This window comes from Centruroides vittatus, unplaced genomic scaffold (genome assembly GCF_030686945.1).
Source record: "Centruroides vittatus isolate TY-2023 unplaced genomic scaffold, ASM3068694v2 contig_680, whole genome shotgun sequence".
Taxonomy (NCBI): domain Eukaryota; kingdom Metazoa; phylum Arthropoda; class Arachnida; order Scorpiones; family Buthidae; genus Centruroides; species Centruroides vittatus.
In genome coordinates this window covers 2,973,435-2,991,340 of record NW_027122427.1, presented here as the reverse complement: position 1 = coordinate 2,991,340, position 17,906 = coordinate 2,973,435, and the positions used below count along the sequence as shown (strand labels likewise).

The following is a 17,906-nucleotide window of genomic DNA, read 5'->3' as shown; positions in this document are numbered from 1 at the left end:
TTAGAAAATAAATCATAACCATACATCAGTACTACCACGAGAGGCGGCCCTAGGAATATTTCTAGATGGCGCGAAAGATCTCGTGGCGTACATTACTTTTGACACACGAGTGGCTGTTGACATTTTTTTTTTTTTTTACGTGGTGGCTAGTCAAGCGGAGCTTTTTTTTTTTTTTTTTTTTACGTGGTGGCTAGTCAAGCGGAGCTTAGTAAGAATTGTTAAATACAGCCGTTTCTCTCCTATCGTATTTCGATTCGAGTTTCAAAATCGAGACAGAGAAATCTTTTGCACTGAAGCCGGGCCCCTCCGAATTACGGGCCCTAGACATTTGTCTACTTTGCCTATTCGATAATCCGGCCCTGTGCCTTGAGGTGAAACATTTTTAAATAAAAATATATATATATATATATAAGGAAAATGGCAACTCCCTATACAATCACTATTTCACAGAACACATTATTTACATAACCTTGGGTATGCCTGTATTTGAATTTGCTTATATTAACACGTTGACTGCCATTTACGAGATGACTCGTAGTTACCGTTTCTGCCTAGGACGCCACCTACGAGTTATATCGTAGTTTGTTTCCTTGCCATATTTGTGCAGCTACAATGTAATTCGTAGTATATCAGTGTAAATATGAATAGATAGCTTCAGGGGCAAGAACAAAAAATCAAGTTTGGCTTACATGAACAGAACATTTATTAATAAATGAACAGAAAATATAATCATAAAAAGTTTATTCAAAATCGAAAGCAAAACAATATTTTTATTGTTTGTGATAATTTATAAAACAGAAATATAAATTTAAACGAACAGAAAATATTATAAAATGTTTATTCAAAATCAAAAGCAAAACGATATTTTTATTGTTTGTGATAATTTTTAAAACAATCTTCTACGCAAAGGGCTGGCTTCTCAAGACAGATTGGACAGAAATAACGCGTTTCTCGGCGTTTTTTAGCTTTGGTACAAATTCGACATGGCTTTGTCAGATGTTGTTTTTTCTGAGTAGATGGGATACTCTGTAAATAGTGGAGCTTCTGCAATTTAATTTTTTTTGAAACTGGTTGAATCTCTTCTCCAATCAACGCTTTGACGAATGCTTCTCTAAACTTTATAAGTTTTATTTTAGAAGAAGTTGCTTTTTGAAAGAGTTTGTGCGCATTATGTATATATATTTCTATAATATGTAATGCAACCTTTTTGGGCCATCTAATAGTCTTTCTTAGAGCTGTGTAGTACGATAGCATTTGATCTGATCGTCAATGCCAGACATTCCATGATTATAATCTCGAATTATATTCGGTTTCATCGAACATTTTCCATTGCGATTGAACACCTCTACCATTTCAACAACGTGCATGTTTGAAATGGTAAGGACTTCTCGTTTGTCTTTCCATTTACATACAGTAACAGGACCATTTCGCTGCCAAATAAACTCCCCCATCCTCACCAAAAATTTTGTCAGATTCTGAATCACTTAGATTAGTGTAGTAATCAAGTTGTTTTTTAGTCAGTGGTCTTTTCTTATCCATTTTGGGATATTTATAATTTGATTATAAAAATAAATAAAAAATAACACTCTCAAAAAAGACGTAAATGTGATGTGCTCGCCTCTATATCCGATTTATTACTAATGAATTTAGACGCACATCTCCGATTGGCTGTAGCGAAGTGACAGGACGAATCGTGTCTGTGCACGAATTAACTCGTAGTTTGGCTTTAGCGAAGAGCTTTCTGTTACATAAGCCAACTACGAGATAATTCGTAATACCTTTATTTTAAGAAAAACACATTCTATATGCTATTTGATTATTACTATATACTCTGATTAGAGTTTTTAATAATATAATATAATTAAATTAAGTTGGCGTTTTACAACAGAATCCTAAAAAGTCACGTGGCAGTCAACGTGTTAAGTTTCATTTCAATAACTCCAATAGCTGGAGAAATGCAATTTTTATCTATTGTTTTCAAATTCCTTGTAGATTTTTTGTTCAAATTTTACAAGAATTCATCATTTCGTGTTCAGATCTTGAAGCTTTAGCATTTTTCAAAGCTGCAGTCATAAACATTTATATTATAAATCTTATTATTTTTGTTAAATGGTAATTTCTCAACAGTATTGACTGAAACATAATGAATTGTTATGCAATTAAAAGATATAAACTTATCACCATTCTGTCCAATATTGGCATAAACTAATCAATGTGGTTGTTTTCCTTGTGATGTCAGAGGAATTTTTATGGTCACATGACTGTTTTCCTTCAATGATCTGGCAATGTCACTCTTTTAATATCACTTGTAACATAGTTCTAAAGAACCAATGAACATTTTATCTAGCCCTCTATGAACTATTACTTGATAGCTGACTTTGATCATTTTGTAAACTATCATAATTGTGCTGCTTATATGCTTTGCATACACTTGTGTGTTTGTTATTGGCAATGAAGTAATAAACTAGTACTTAAGCTATAAAATATATATATATTTTATAGTTTCAATAATTTAATAAAATGATTTTGATGATCTCATATATATGATAATTAGTCAAAAACTTTTTGACTTGAAATTGCAGCTTGTAGCCAAAATAAGTAGCATAAATATTTTATTGCACATTTGTGTCTCCTATCATTGCCTGAAAAATCCAACTTCTTGGATCTGAGAGTCATCAAAGTGTATGATGTAGAGTGACATTGAGTTGATGACTGAGTAGTAGTAGTAAGACAGATATCACTCTTTGGTACAACCTGTGCTATGGAAACGGGGGGAGATGGGGTGGGGAAGAAGAGGTGGGGTGAAACAGGAAAGGGGATGAAGAAAAGGTTGGGATCCATGGATGTACTGCAATGGTGCTTTATAAGAAAATGTTCAGTAGAAAATACAATAACAATAACAAGAATGTTACAGAGGAATACATGTTGGGAGTGCTATGTTACAAATCGCAAATAGCACTAACATATGTACAGGTAATAACATATATACAGTTTGCAAATTAATATTGGCACAAGAAATTACATGTTGAGTGCTGTCTGACAAATTGCAGACAGCACAAACATAAGAACAGAAGACAAACATTTGTACATTATACAGATTAACAATAGTATATTATTTTTAAAAAAGTACTTAAAGTTCTCTCTTAAACCAGCGAGTTAAAATCACTTAGTTTTTTCTCGACTTCGAAGAAACTAAAACAACACAAGTGGAAAGGATTGAAGTCACCTTTTTATTAAACTTTTTTCACCATATGCATTTCACTTTATAGCCTCCTCAGTGGATTTTTAATTTTTTAAAAGTTATTAATAACCAATCCTATTGCTTTTATTTAATTTTATAACAATAGTACATTAATTGCATGGGAGTGCTATGTTACAATGACAGATAGTACAAACATATTTACAGATGGAAAATGTATATACAGTATGCAGATTAACTGTTCATAAACTAGATACAGGGTGGGTGTCAGATTGCATGTAGTCCGAACAAATTTTCAGGTTACAAACATATTTATAATTGAAATTCCTAGGGTTACATTAAAAGCACAGACATAGGTTTTTATTAACGTGTGGTGTTAACATCGCAGTTCAGTAGATTTGCATGGCTACGAGAGTTCTGCTGTTGACTAAGTGTTTCTCATTCTCTCTGTAAGCACTTTGATGCTCTGCAGATAATAATTATTCAGGTGATTGTACATGTCTTTCTCACATACTAGGGCTTGTAGGGGACATGGCCAGTTATGGTTGTTACGAAGTTGTTGCAGTATCAATGAGTCTTTCTCTGTTGCTGTTGAAGAGTGGACAGTCAAACAATAGGTGAAGGTAGTGTTGTTTGGTGTTCATGTTGCATCTGCAGGTCTTGCTGTCCCATAGCCGAAACTGATGGAGGTAAGCATTGAAGTTCCCATGGCCAGTGAGAACTTGAGTCAAGGCAAAGTTGGGAACAAGATGCCTACAACTCAGCCTGGCAGAAATGTCTGGAATGAAGCCATAAGTGGGACGGCCTGTAGTGCAGTTGTTCCAGTCTTCTTGCCAAGTTTGCAAAAGTTGGTTACGGATCCATTTATGGTTAGTGGAAGGTGGTATCTTACTGTAAGAACAAGGAAGGGACAAGACTGCAGCTCTTTTGGCGTGAGCGTCAGCTGCCTCGTTCCCCTCCACCCCAGAATGGCCACAGACCAGGCGGAAGTCATGTGATACTGAACCTGGTCAGTGGTGCTTTGTGCTCTTGTCCTTGTTTGTGTTTTTGTGAAAACTATCTTGTGTGGGTAACAATATTGGGCACCATTGAATTTGTCTCAATGAGAGGAAGACACCAGTACCAAAAGTTTAGAGCTAGACCAAACCATTCAGAAGTTACAATGGATTAAAGATTCAGTAAGACTTTCTAACTGTTTAAAAATGGAATAACGGTTTTTCTAATGGTTGTGTCTATGGAGTTGGATTAGTTTTTAATGGTTACTCTGTATTTCATGGACTATTTAGTTTTTCTTAATTTTATTACATTTAACGTTAGCCAGGTTAGCTATTAATGTTAGTATTGTTAACGTTAATATTGCGTTATCCCCATGGAGCTGAGTGGGAAAGAATTTGGGGATTTGAGAAAGGCAGCGTACTTGGTCCTTGAGGACCTGAAAGGATACTTTAAAAAACATAATAATAGAACCAAGATTGGAATTCAGAAACATACTGAATTCATTACAAGTTGCATTCAAAGGGTGATCGATATATATGAAGATGGCATAAAAATGAACAAATTTGAAGAAATATCCAATAAATTAGACATAATTATAGAAAATGACAACCAAGCAAATATTTTAGAAAACCAAACTCGGGTTCTTGAAAAAGTAACTAAAATAGAATTAAATAACTCAAAGACTGCTGGACAATTTCTACTTTACAGTCAGGTACTTAAAAATAAAATGGGAACTCAACCAACAAACAAGAAATCCTTACCAGGTTTTTCTGACAATGTATTGTTAATCTATGATAAAAATGAAAATAGCTCCTGCAAAAATACGAAAAACTAATTAGGGAAATTGTTAAACCAGCAGAACTAAAGAAAGGTGTCCGAAGAATTAGAAGTATTCGTAAGGGTGGTATTGCAGTTGAGCTACACAAGGGGGAAGATTTAAAAACCTTAAAAAGAGTGATTAATGAAAAAATCCCACAATTTTCAACAGTGTTACCAAAAAAGAAACTACCACTAATATTAAAATCTGTCCCAAATCAGCAGAATAAAGATGATATTATAAATGACATCCATGGACAGAATGATTGCATTAATCAATTATATAATCTTAAAGATCTAAAAGCAAACTAATCTTAAAATTCCTGGTAGGAACAAGGGGTAGAAAATTCACCAACTTTTTCAGGCATCCCCTCACATACAAAATCTATTAATAAAAGACGAAAAAATTAATATACAATGGTCAAGGTGCAGAGTCACTGACTTCTTCCCAGTGACTCAATGCTTCAGGTGCCTTAGATTCGGACATGTAGCTAAAGATGGTAAAAAGGACCACGAAACATGCACTCACTGCACTAGGACACACAGTTACAAAGAATGTAATAATAAAAAAGAAACTCCTATTTGTAAAAATTGCATGGTGGAAAGACTTACAAATACTAGTCATAATGCAATAGACCACATAGGTCCCATTTATCAGAAAATTAAAATATAATTATTGCAAAAACAGACTATAGAACAAAAACTTAAAGATAAAATTAGTATCCTGCAAATAAACCTCAGTAGAGGAAGAGACGCCACCTCGCTGCTTTCAACAAAACTTCAAACCTACGACATGATCCTTGTACGAGAACCATATTGTATTAACAATAAACCTGCTTGTTTATCCACTAAAAGTATAATACTTCAGGGAACTAATGAATACCCATGGAGCATTATTATTTTGGAAAATAAGAATATACCTATTTTATTTCACAAAAATCATAGCAACCAATACATTACCTGCTGTGAAATTTATGGACAGGACACTAAACTGCTCATAATTAACATATATTGTCCCAAAGGTATCGATCTTCAAGGTATATTAGAAGAAATCAAGAATACAGAGCCAGGAATAAACCGGTTCCCTGGTGGAATGACATTTTGTCTGAACTGAGGCTCAGAAATAACACCCTCAGAAAAAAAGTATCAAAAAACTAAAGAGGACACACAAAGGTCGATCTGCGAGCAACAATACTTACAGCTACAAAAAGAATACGGAAACCACATACAAGATTCTAAATTGAAATCCTGGAGAGAATACTGCACTAGAGCTAGCAAGGACCCCTTGAGGATTTCTCACCAAGTGGAGCTGTAACAAATTAAGAAGAACAGAGGCCATGACCACCATGGAAACTACAGAAGGACATACAAATGATCTGGAAACTACCATCAAAGCTATATTTCAAAAAATGTGTGTAGAAGACAACAAAAACGAAGATCTCGACATTCATAGTGAAATCAGAGACAAGATAAACGTAGATATTAACACTTCTGACACACCCCCTTTTACACGCAAAGAAGTTGGCAAAGTAATCACTAACCTGAATAACAGAAAGACCCCCGGGCTCAACAAAATTACCCCAGAGGTCATCAAACAAATTTGGAACATGAACCCGATACTACTTCTTTACCTCTTCAATACTTGCCTACATTTCAGCATCTTCCCCAGGGAGTAGAAAAGAGCTAAGTTAGTACTTGTCCCTAAAGTAAATAAACCTGGAGATTACAGACCAATTTCCCTGTTACCTGCACTAGGGAAAGTAATGGAAAAACTGCTTACAAACAGTCTCCCTTGGCACCTTGAATCAAATAAACTACTGAGTGACACTCAGTATGATTTTAGAAAGCAATCGTTCATGCTATCACTATGGCATTCAACAACAACAAAGCACTTCTTGATAGAAATAAATATGTTTTGGGACTTAACATAAACATTCAGAAGGCATTTGACAGTGCGTGGTGGCCACTGATTCTTTATAGACTCAGACAACTACAATGCCCCATGAACATCTATCTACTGATGAAACAACACCTTCATGAGAGAAGTATTACCATCAAAACAGGGAATATTACTTTTGAGAATGAGTATAATAGGGTCTGTCTACAGGGCTCACCCTGTGGGCCGCTTCTGTGGTGCATCCTTTTCAATGATTTTTTGACCCAGGACTTCGAACAAGACAAAATTATTGTGTTTGCATATGATGCACTCGTGCTGTTGACAGGTAACTCTAGAGCAGAACTTGAAAGGAAAGGAAAGCAGGCTATGTCAAAAATAAGTGAATGGGGAGGGAAAAATAAGCTCAATCTTCAATCCAGGAAAAACGACAGGAATCATCTGGAACAAGCCAGGCACTCAAAACTTGTACAAGAGTACTGACAATTTGGATGGGGTCAGAAAGTATAAAAATAAAGAAAAACATTAAATGTTTAGGGATTACACTTGACTTTAAGCTTCTTTGGACCACACATATTGAGGACATTTGTAAGAAAACAGGGTTAATCTTTCAGTCTTTCTCTAAGGTCACTAAAAGCAACTGAGGGCTTGACTCTCATGCTATGGACTCAATTTATAACATGATATTTATTCCAATAATTACCTATGCCTGCCCAGTTTGGGAGGAAGCCACTCACAAAATACATAATAATAGGAAACTAACATCAGCCCAAAGGAAAGCACTACTAATTCTCATTAAAGATTACAGAATGACTTCTACTAACAGCCTCCAGATAATTTTCAAATGGACTTTAATGCAAAAATTATACTGAATATTGTCAGTTGTCTGGGAAGCTACTCACCTCATTTATTGTGTTAAGTCCCATGCATTGTGAGTAGTGGCAGAGTCCACTCTTTCCATACCATTCCTTTACTGTTACACACATTTAACATCTTTTTTTACAATAACTGTATGTATTGATAGTTTACCACCCAGTTGTGCTAAGTGGTACTGGGTATGTACAGTACATATCACTTGTACCTGATTAATATAAAAAAGAAAAAATAGTGGCCATGAACCCAGTTAAGGGTGATGTGATGGTTGTGGTTATTACTGATAAGCAGTTTCAGAATGGCGGTAACATTGTAGCCATTGTTGTTGGTGTTGGAAATTGAGTGAAGAGCTGTAATGCGGTCTGTGTAGATGGCTATTTTTGTTTTTTGGGGAACCAGTCTTCATTGATGTGATGAAGTGCTTTATGATGGCAAAGATCTCCGCCTGTGGGACAGAACAGTACTCACCGAGCTTAAAAGCAGACTGGTGAGTAATATTGCCTGCCTTGTTGTACGTGATAAAAGCTGCGCCCACTTGATTCTCTTGCTTGGAACCGTCCATGTAGATTTTATAATCCTGGTCATTCTCATCATGGTAAGTGAGGTCCTGGATGTTCATGGAAAGAGTCATATCTATATAGGAGTTTGGAAATTTTTTCTTGATACCATTCGTAATGAGGTCTTGGTAGATTTTGTCAGGAAGGTTTGGAAGGATTTTGTGCTGAATTTTATCTTTCCAGTTAGAGAGGTCAATCAATGTTTTTGAGATTCCAAGACCACATAGCTGCTCTAATTTTAAGGTATAGAGGGCAGAGTCCGCTTATGATCAGAAGAGCCGAGGTGGGTGCAGTACGGTAGGCCCTGGCAATTCGCAATGTCTCCAATTCTCTGAACTTTGATAAATTTTTTGATATTTGCTTGCTTGTAGGTGGCCTTTCCCCAGATAGGAGCAGCATAAAGTATAATGGGCTTTATGGCACCCAAATAGATATATTTGACAAAATTGTATCTGATACTCCAATTATTGGCTGCTATATTAATCAGTTTGTTAGAGACAATTGTTACCTTTTTGCAAATGTTGTCAATGTGCTTTGTCCGGTGCAATTTTTCATCTAGGATTACTTCAAGGTACAGTACATTAAGTCCTTCACCCTAGAGATTCTTGTATTCTTGATTTTAATGGTTGGGCTTTTTTGAAAGCTAGTATTTTTTGGAAATATGATGTACTTGCTTTAATTTATAGGCAGTTTACTATCAGTACTCCATTTGTAGATGGTGTCCATTATGATATTGCATAGGTTGTCACAGTTTTTGTTAGAAACAAGGGCCACCGTGTCGTCAGCATACCCTTGCACCAAGAAGCCTGGTATCCTGTTGCAGATGTTCAGAAGGTCATTGTGAACTGGAGTCCAGAGGGTCGGGCTGGCTATAGACCCCTGAGGGCAACCTTAGGCTGCTTGGTGAGTGTAGGAGAGATTGTTCGTATAAAAGCCAATGTGCCTATCTTCAAGAAAGCTACTCATGATGTTAAAGATGTTATTAGGGCAGTGATATTCACAGAGTCGATACTGGATTTCCGCCCACCATAAATTATCAAATGCTCCTTGGAAATCAATGGAAATTAGAACAGAGTGTTCACCATCTTTCTTGTTTTTTTCAATATAATCAATGATTGAGGCCAGGGCTTTGATAGTTGACCTACCAGGAACAGAGCCATGTTGGTGGATGTTGATGTAGTTATTTTTCATAAGATGGTTAGTGATAAGTCTGTCCAGGATTTTACCCATGATTGGCAGAATGAAATGGGTCTGTAGTCTCTGGGGCTAGTGGGTGGTTGTTCATGGTTCTTTGGTATAAGTTTGACTTAGGCAGACTTCCAGTCAACAGGGAAGTACCCATTCATTCATTCATTACATATTTATTAATGTAAATTAACAACTTACATAGCCTGGCACTGCAATGCACAACCAGGCACAAAATACAAGAAAGAATAAGATGAAATTACATTTATAAGCAGTGAAATCAATAGCTAAATGCTAGTACAAAAGAAGTAAAATAAGATATGTACAATATATACAACTAAACAAATTATAAATGTGGGATAGCAGACAAGGTACAGCCAAAGAGATTTACATTAATTGATCAGGGTAGCCTGAAAGTACTTGTCCACTAATTTGAGGAATAAATTGTAGGTGTTGTCGTGAGTAAGCTCCTTGCAATTACATGGCCAAAACTTGTTATTGCTTCTGATGAAGATTTCGAGTTGTGTCCTTTCATGCTCAGTAATGGGGCAATTGTAGATATAGTGCAGACTGCCATCAAGAAGTACTCAATCTGAAGGTATTGATTACATAGTACTGCAAAGAATGTTGGAAGTTTCCTTTGTTATTTTGCTTGTTATTGCATCCTTTCCAGAGCCGTTCTTTATTTTTATCTTTTTAAAGGCTTTGGAAATTTCACTGTAAGTGAAAGGAGGATTGTCACATGTGTTTGGGGTGACTAAAGAGATCCCATTTTTCTTTATGCACATTATTGTCATCAGTTTACTTATCAGAATTAGTAGTAATAGTTGTAGAAGTCGTAGGAGTAGCCTCAAACTTAGAGTAAAAAATATGCTTGCATGAATAGAAGTTTGATCATAAAATGAATAAAACATGAGTGTCTTGTTGAAAGATAATTTTGTTCTGATAAAAGGCAGACCTAAAAGATTTTTTTGTGATTTTGATTTGGTAGAACTGTAATATCCTGAGAGAATATACATTAAGATCATAAACTTGAACAAAAACTGAAAAATTAGACAATAGAAAACATCAATAATTATTTTAATCAATTATGAATATTTATTGTCATCCTAATTTTGTTTTTTGTATCTATTGGCCTTTATTTTCTATCTTATAACATTATAAAACTTTAAAGGATAGGTTTAAATTTTATGTAAAAATTGGTAATATTAAAAATGCTATTTAATCTATTTTTTTGTGTTTTGTGCATTATTTTCTAAAATAGATTTGTTGCAAATGTTTAAAAAATTTTAATAATCTTTCTACTGAAATCAGATAATTGTATTAATATGTAAGTAATCTATATATAATCAGTATTAATTTATGCTTAATATTTTGAAAATAAATTTTTAGGGTATGAAAGAAATGAAAGAAGCTTTGCTGTCAGCCTGTAAAGATACTGGATGTAGAGCTGTATTATTTAACAGCAGTGGCAGCATTTTTTGTTCAGGAATTGATCTAGTTCCACTACTGGGATCTGGAAAAAAGCAAGTAGCTGAAGAAGTAGCAAATGCTGTTAAGTAAGGAATAACTATTACAATTGCATATTTTAAATAAATGTTATATATGTATATAACAACATAATTTTATTTAATTTTTTTAGAGATTTGATACAAACTATGGGAGTATTTCCTAAACCATTAGTTGCTGCAGTGAATGGTGGAGCTGTTGGATTAGGTGTAACACTCTTAACATTTTGTGATGTGGTTTTAGCTAGTGACAAAGCAACATTTTTCATGCCTTATGCCAAATTAGGATACATTGCTGAAGGAGCAGCAACATTAACACTACCGCAAGTTATTGGAGCCACAATGGTAAATTTTTTCTTATAAAAAATACTTTGTTAATTGAACTACTCTGAATAAAAATGACAATCTTGAATTCATTTTTACAAAAATTTTAAAAATTTTTTTATAATAAGTGTAAATTATAAAAATTATTTAGAAAAACAACTCATGAATTAGTTTAAATTATCAGACTTCATTGACAGGTATTAAAAACTTTATTAAACCAGTTTAATGTTTTCAGAATACATGCATGTTATGATTAGGAATTTATATTCAAATACAGGGTGACAATAATTAACCCGTACAAGTTTTTTGTATCGTAAATTTATTAAAGAAATGAAAATTAGCAAAACAACAGCATATAACAGTGACAATACTTTACGTATTAATCAGATATTCAGCCAGTTTCAAAGTGGACTCCTTTTGCTTTGATGCAGAGCCCCAAACGCGTTTTGAAATTCTCAGCGATGGGCCGCACTCTTATGGAGACAGTTTGTCTCACTCCCAGCGCAAGGATTGCTTCAGTGACTCCAAACTTTCATGGCGCTTAGAACAGGCCCTGGCCTCCAAAATGGACCACACACTGTAGTCCATTGGGTTCAGATTCGGCGAGTACGGTGGCCATTCCGCAGACGAGATGAAATCGGGAAAATGAGCTTTGCACACTCCTGAGTCTTCTTCGCTCTGTGTGTCGGTGCCGAGTCCTGCTGAAACGTCCATTTTCACACTGACAAAATGCTGCTGAGCCCACAGAAGTACCACAGCCTCGAGAATGTCATGGTGGTACACATCTTGATTGATTTTGGCCCCTTGATCGACGAAAACAAGGGGTGTCTTGCCGCTCGCACAAATTCCGCCCCAAACCATGACTGACATTGGATTTTGTGATGTTCGATGACGGCTGAGCTTCCAGGAGCCCCCGCGGACCAGTTCCTGTCGTTTTGATGGTTGTACGGAGAAAAGCTTCTCGTCTGTGAAGAGAATGCACTCCCATTGTCGACCTGCGGCCCGACGCTTGAGTTAACGGGATCTTTGGAGTCTCACGCACTTGTTTTCATTGGTGAGGAGCTGAACCTTTTGGAACTTGTAGGGCTTGAGTACGAGTTCCTTTTTCGCCATTAACCGCACAGATTTGCGATTGATTCTGATTTCACGAGCAATTTTTCTCATGGAGACCTTTGCATGTCAGTCAACTCGCTTTGTGATGATCTTGCGGTTCCTAGACGTGTTGACAGTGCGCTTTCTTCCACGTCCGGGACGGTCACCATTGTGGCCAAGCTCCTTGAATCGCCGAACTGCATCTGAGACTGTCATTTTTGGAACACCGAGCAGACGAACAATTTCACATTGATGCTTTCCTTGCCGGAATAGCTCCAAAATTGCACAACATTTGTTCGACACCATTAAAAAAATAAAGAACTAACCCTTATTACATCAAAAGTACATCTACACGGGCAGGAAATCATGGAGAATTAAACAATAGTATGTAAATTGGTGACAGTAAAAAAGTTCAGGTGCAGCATTGCTACAAACTTTGTACGGGTTAATTATTGTCACCCTGTATTATGAATATAAAGTTTTTACAGTTAAAAAAAGGTTTTAAATTGTAATGAATCTGCATTGGAAATGTTTAAAAGGTAAATATAAGTACATTGTATAATTTCTGCAATGAAAAACAATTATTCCAATAACAAGAGAAAATGTAATAAAGTTTTTAACTCCTGTGATGAAGGCTGCTAATCAATTTGTTCATAAAAATTTCAGAAATTTTTAAATTAATTTTTAGGCAACTGATTTGTTATTAAGAGGAAGAAAGTTAACAGCTCAACAAGCATTAAGATGTGGATTAGTTTCTGAAGTTTTATGGCCAACTCAATTAATGGAGGAAGCTATTCCCAGAATGCATGCTTTAGCAAAACAGTCTCTTTCAGTAAGTTGTTTAATATAATTAATTACTAAATAACTTAAATGTGTATTATGGAAAACAAAACAAATTTATACAGTTGACTTTAAAATGAACACAATTAAAGCAAATGTTTCTGTTTTCCTGGCAAAATGCCATTGCCACAACATTAATTTTCATGCAATAAAGTAAACAGAAATTTTATCAGAATTTGTTAAACCAAACCGTAAATTACTTTTGCAGCCCCAAGAAATAATCCTATTTCCAATAATGGTTGCTGTTTTTACACTTTTTGATGTAAACAATAAAACATAGTACTGTAGAATATTTTATTTTGAGTAGAATAGATTTCCTTACATCTGGATTTATAATTGGAGAACAAACTTATCTCAAAGATGGGTTTGTCTTCCATTTGTAGAGCAATTCAAATGTTTGGTTTTAGCAGATCCCTCTACTGTACTTATAAAATAGGGTTAAAGTTTAAGGATATCCACCCCTTTAAATGGTTGCATTTACATCTAAACATGTGCTAGTTTGCATATCAGGAGCTGCATAGTGATGACAGGTTTGGATAATTTGTGCCAAATTTGGTTCCTTTCTTTACTTTTTTTGTGCAAACAATCTTCAACAGAAAAAGTCATGGCTTACTTTTATTTATCCACTCTGATATGCTGCTCCACACTTCAATTGCACATACTGTTTCCTCATTTTGTTTGATTTGAAAATCATTTAGAGCATTAAATTGTTTTTGTAAATAAATTTAATTTTATTTGATTTTATTTAATAAATTAATTCAAAATATTATAATTTAGAGATTTTAATCACTTATTAAGCCTTAACTCCCTAAAATATACAACCTTAACCTTGACCATTGTTAATATGAATTTTTGTTAAACTGAATTTACTATTGATTTTAGTGATTTGTATTTACATGAAAGCTTTTTTAAAGTAATAATTTAGTTACAGAATGTCATTTTATATCATTATTTAAATGATATTTTAAAATTTGATAGGAAGGTTAGAACAATTATTGTGCTGACAAATATATTTAATAAGTTTTTAAATTTATGATAATTGTATATTTCTGATAAATTTTAGTTTTAATATAAATAATACTTTTTGATTTAAGTTAAATGATTAATATTAATTTTTACTTTCCTGGCACTGTTATACACTGGCAGAAAATAAAATCCCAACACCAAGAAAAAATTAATTTAGACGGAATGAAATTCAGGCAAAGCATTTGTCTAGGTAACATATTTATTTGATTGAATTTTTAAGGTCACAGGCTAAAGTATGTGAGAGAAGACCCATTTCAAATGTGAAATGGTGGTACATTAATAATTGCTGTAGTCGCCACAATTTTGAATGCAAGCATGCAAACGTGCATTCATTGTGTTGTACAGGTGCCATATGTCATTTTGTGGGATGGAGTTCCACGCTTGTTACACTTGGTCAGTCAAATCAGCAACAGTTAATGCTGGTTGTGACTCTGAGTTTGTTGTCCGATAATGCCCCATACATACATGCTGGGAGAAAGATCTGGTAATCTCGCAGGCCAAGTCAACATGTTGACACTCTGTAGAGCATGTTGGATGACAGCAGCGGTATGAGGGCAAGCATTATCCTGTTGGAAAACACCACCTTGAATATTGCTCATGAATGGCAGTACAACTAGTCCAATCACCAGTCTGACGTAAAAATTTTCTGTCAAGGTGCTTGGGATAATGACGAGAGTGCTCCTGCTGTCATGGGAAATCACTCCCCAAATGATAACTCCTGGTGTAGGTCCAGTGTGTCTACGCCGCAGACAGCTTGGTTCCAAGTGTTCACCTGGTATCCTTCATCACTGGCACCGAGACAGAAACTGCTCTCATCTAAGAACACAACAGATCTCCACTCCACCCTCCAATGAGCTCTTGCTTGACACCACCGAAGTCACAGATGGTAGTGATTTGGAGTTAGTGGAATGAATGCCACAGGGTGTCTGGCTTGGAGCTGTCCCTCAAGTAATCGATTTGTTACAGTTTGCTGGGTCACTCTGGTGCCAACAGAAGCTCTAATTTCTGCTGCAGATACAGTATGATCACCACAGCCATGCAGCGAATACAGTGGTCTTCTTTCTTAGTAGTGGCTCGTGTTCGGCCAGACCCAGGTCTTCTTGAGACAGCACCTTCCTGTGACCACAGCTGCCAGCAATCATGCACAGTGGATACATCCCTGCCAAGTCTTTCTGCAATAGCACAGAAAGAAAATCCACTTTCTTGTAGCCCTATTACACAGCCTTGTTCAAACTCAGTAAGCTGCTGATACTGCCTTCTTTGTCTCCTTAAAGGATTCTTGACTCAAATCTTAACTCACAACGTTCAATCCAGATGATAAATAATGCTTAACAAGTTTACATTGTGTATTTACAGCAAACGTGATTTACATGTTCATAGTGGTGCTACTTGCACCACTCTTCTTCATCTAGCACGAAATTTGAATAGACGTCATCTTTCAGATATGAAAACACGCCTAACAAATTTTGTTTATCTAGCACAACTCTTTCTTGGTGTTGGGATTTTATTTTCTCCCAGTGTATATAATAGAGAGAAAATATGGTGATCAGTCAAAAAATGACCTCCCAGATTTTTACATTTTTGACTTAGGACCTCAAAACATTGAGAAATATAAAAAAAATTCAGGGTGTTTTTTTCCTGTATGTATGGATGTTTGTGTTTGTTTGTTTGTATGTATGTGTATGTAGGGCACAATTTTGTTCACCCTCTTTGTAGCTTAAAAACTCCTGAACTTTTTGGTAATAATTTCTGAAATTTTGGAGGGGGTTTGCATATTAGGGAATTGATGATGCTATAAAATTTTGGTGGTTAAAGATTTATCGGCGGAGATAAAGGAGGTTGTGTGTCATATCTCAAGTAAGGTCAAACTTAATGACAATTTACTCGTTATTAGCATTTAAATTTTTTATAAACTCATCCCTATCCACACAATTAAGCTTTTTGCCATTTTATAATATCAATAATTAAAAATATAAAAAGGTTTTTTAAGAAAATACCATAACAGATGGCATCACCAAAATTTTAAATGTTGCTGAGAAAGTTTTTTAAAATTGATTGACTAGGCCAGATAAAGTTTTCTACACAGAGATTATTGCTTTTATGCTTTGTAAATTATATACAGTTATTTTTATGATCATCAATTTAAATTATTATATTTGGATGTAAAAGTTTTATCCTGTTCACAGATTAATTGTTGAAAAGTGGCTGTTTCAGCAAATTTTAATTGTCAAACATCTAAATTCTTGTAAATTCAAATGCAAAAAAAAAAAACATTTTTTTTAATTTTTTATTGAGGTTTGGATTACTTTATGTTTAAATTTATAAAGTTCATTATTTATAAGTATCAATATTTGAAATTATAGATTTTTTTTGTTATGTGTGCAGTCAGCAAAGCAGTCACATTCGTGATTAATATGCTAAACTAATGTGTAAATCAAGTGCAGTTTTTTTACTATACATCACATGTGTACAAAATCCAGTAATACAACACCTGCTGGTCTAATATATGTTGGATTACAGAGACTCTACTGTATTTCCATATTTAAGCCTAAAAAGCTTTAATTAAGTATAAAGTCTAGAAATTATAAAAATAATGCTTAAATGAAAATATTTTTGATATAAATTATGCTTTTTTTAAAACCATCACAATGAAAAATATGACAAAAATTCTTCCACTAAAGTATTCATATTCTTTACTTCTCTTGATGCTGAATACATTTTTTGTCCAGTCCTTTTCATCTTTTATGAATAGATTTGTCTCTGTCTGTACAAATAGCTACAACTATCTAATAAAACTTTATCAATCATTAGATTCTAATGTTTCTGCCATATTAACTTAAAGGAGATAAACCACATGATGGTTTATACTCTTTTAAAGACCTGAGGCAGACCTTGGTCAAGGTCAAGGTCTGCCTCAGGTCTTTAAATTAATGAAATTCCAAATTGGAATGCGCAGAACAAATTTTTCAAAATAATATTTTTTTAAATTTGAACAAAAACATAATGCTGTATAACAACAAAAATTAAACTGTGGTAAATATAAAATTTAACACAAAATTTTAAGATATAACTTAAATTAATTTTTATTAATTGGTATTATGTTGGGCCTTCCCAGTTTTTCATAAAAGTATTGCCATGCACATGAAACTGTTTTTCTATCCTTAAAGTTAATACATTTGCCAGTCAGGCCGGCTTTATATATTTCCAAGCCTTCCAGGGCCTTAATATGATCTGTCTGAAATGATTGCCATATTAACATGGCGTTTTGGAGATTGGCTCACAAGTCGGTTGTATGACTTTTGTTTAAAATGTCGTAATGATGTTCTTGCACCTTTTTTTGTATTGAGTGTTTTAGTGGACCCAATGTACAATGCATGAACAATAACTTGTATGGTCTAACCCTTAAATTAGATCAGATAAGTAGTACTATCCCTCATTTTTTAGATATTAACATTCATTTCAACAAGGGTTGCATAGAAATAGGTATTTATTACAAACCCTGCTACTTACTGTTATTTATTCTGGCAAACTGGGCTGATGCTTTTTTGTATAAAGTGGCAGCCTCCTGTGCACTAACAAGACAGGCCTATACACAC

General features: G+C 34.6%; 1 protein-coding gene across 2 annotated transcripts in view; it reads left to right on the top strand.

Moving 5' to 3' along the window:
- The window catches only part of LOC136980177 (uncharacterized), a 56,969-nt gene that overhangs the window by 18,614 nt on the left and 20,449 nt on the right, over nucleotides 1-17,906 (top strand). For both annotated transcript variants that reach the window (XM_067276231.1, XM_067276230.1), the window contains exons 4-6: nucleotides 10,913-11,079; nucleotides 11,163-11,373; nucleotides 13,133-13,276. In XM_067276231.1, coding sequence (XP_067132332.1) covers nucleotides 10,913-11,079; nucleotides 11,163-11,373; nucleotides 13,133-13,276 — 522 coding nt within the window. The remainder of the gene's footprint in view (nucleotides 1-10,912; nucleotides 11,080-11,162; nucleotides 11,374-13,132; nucleotides 13,277-17,906) is intronic.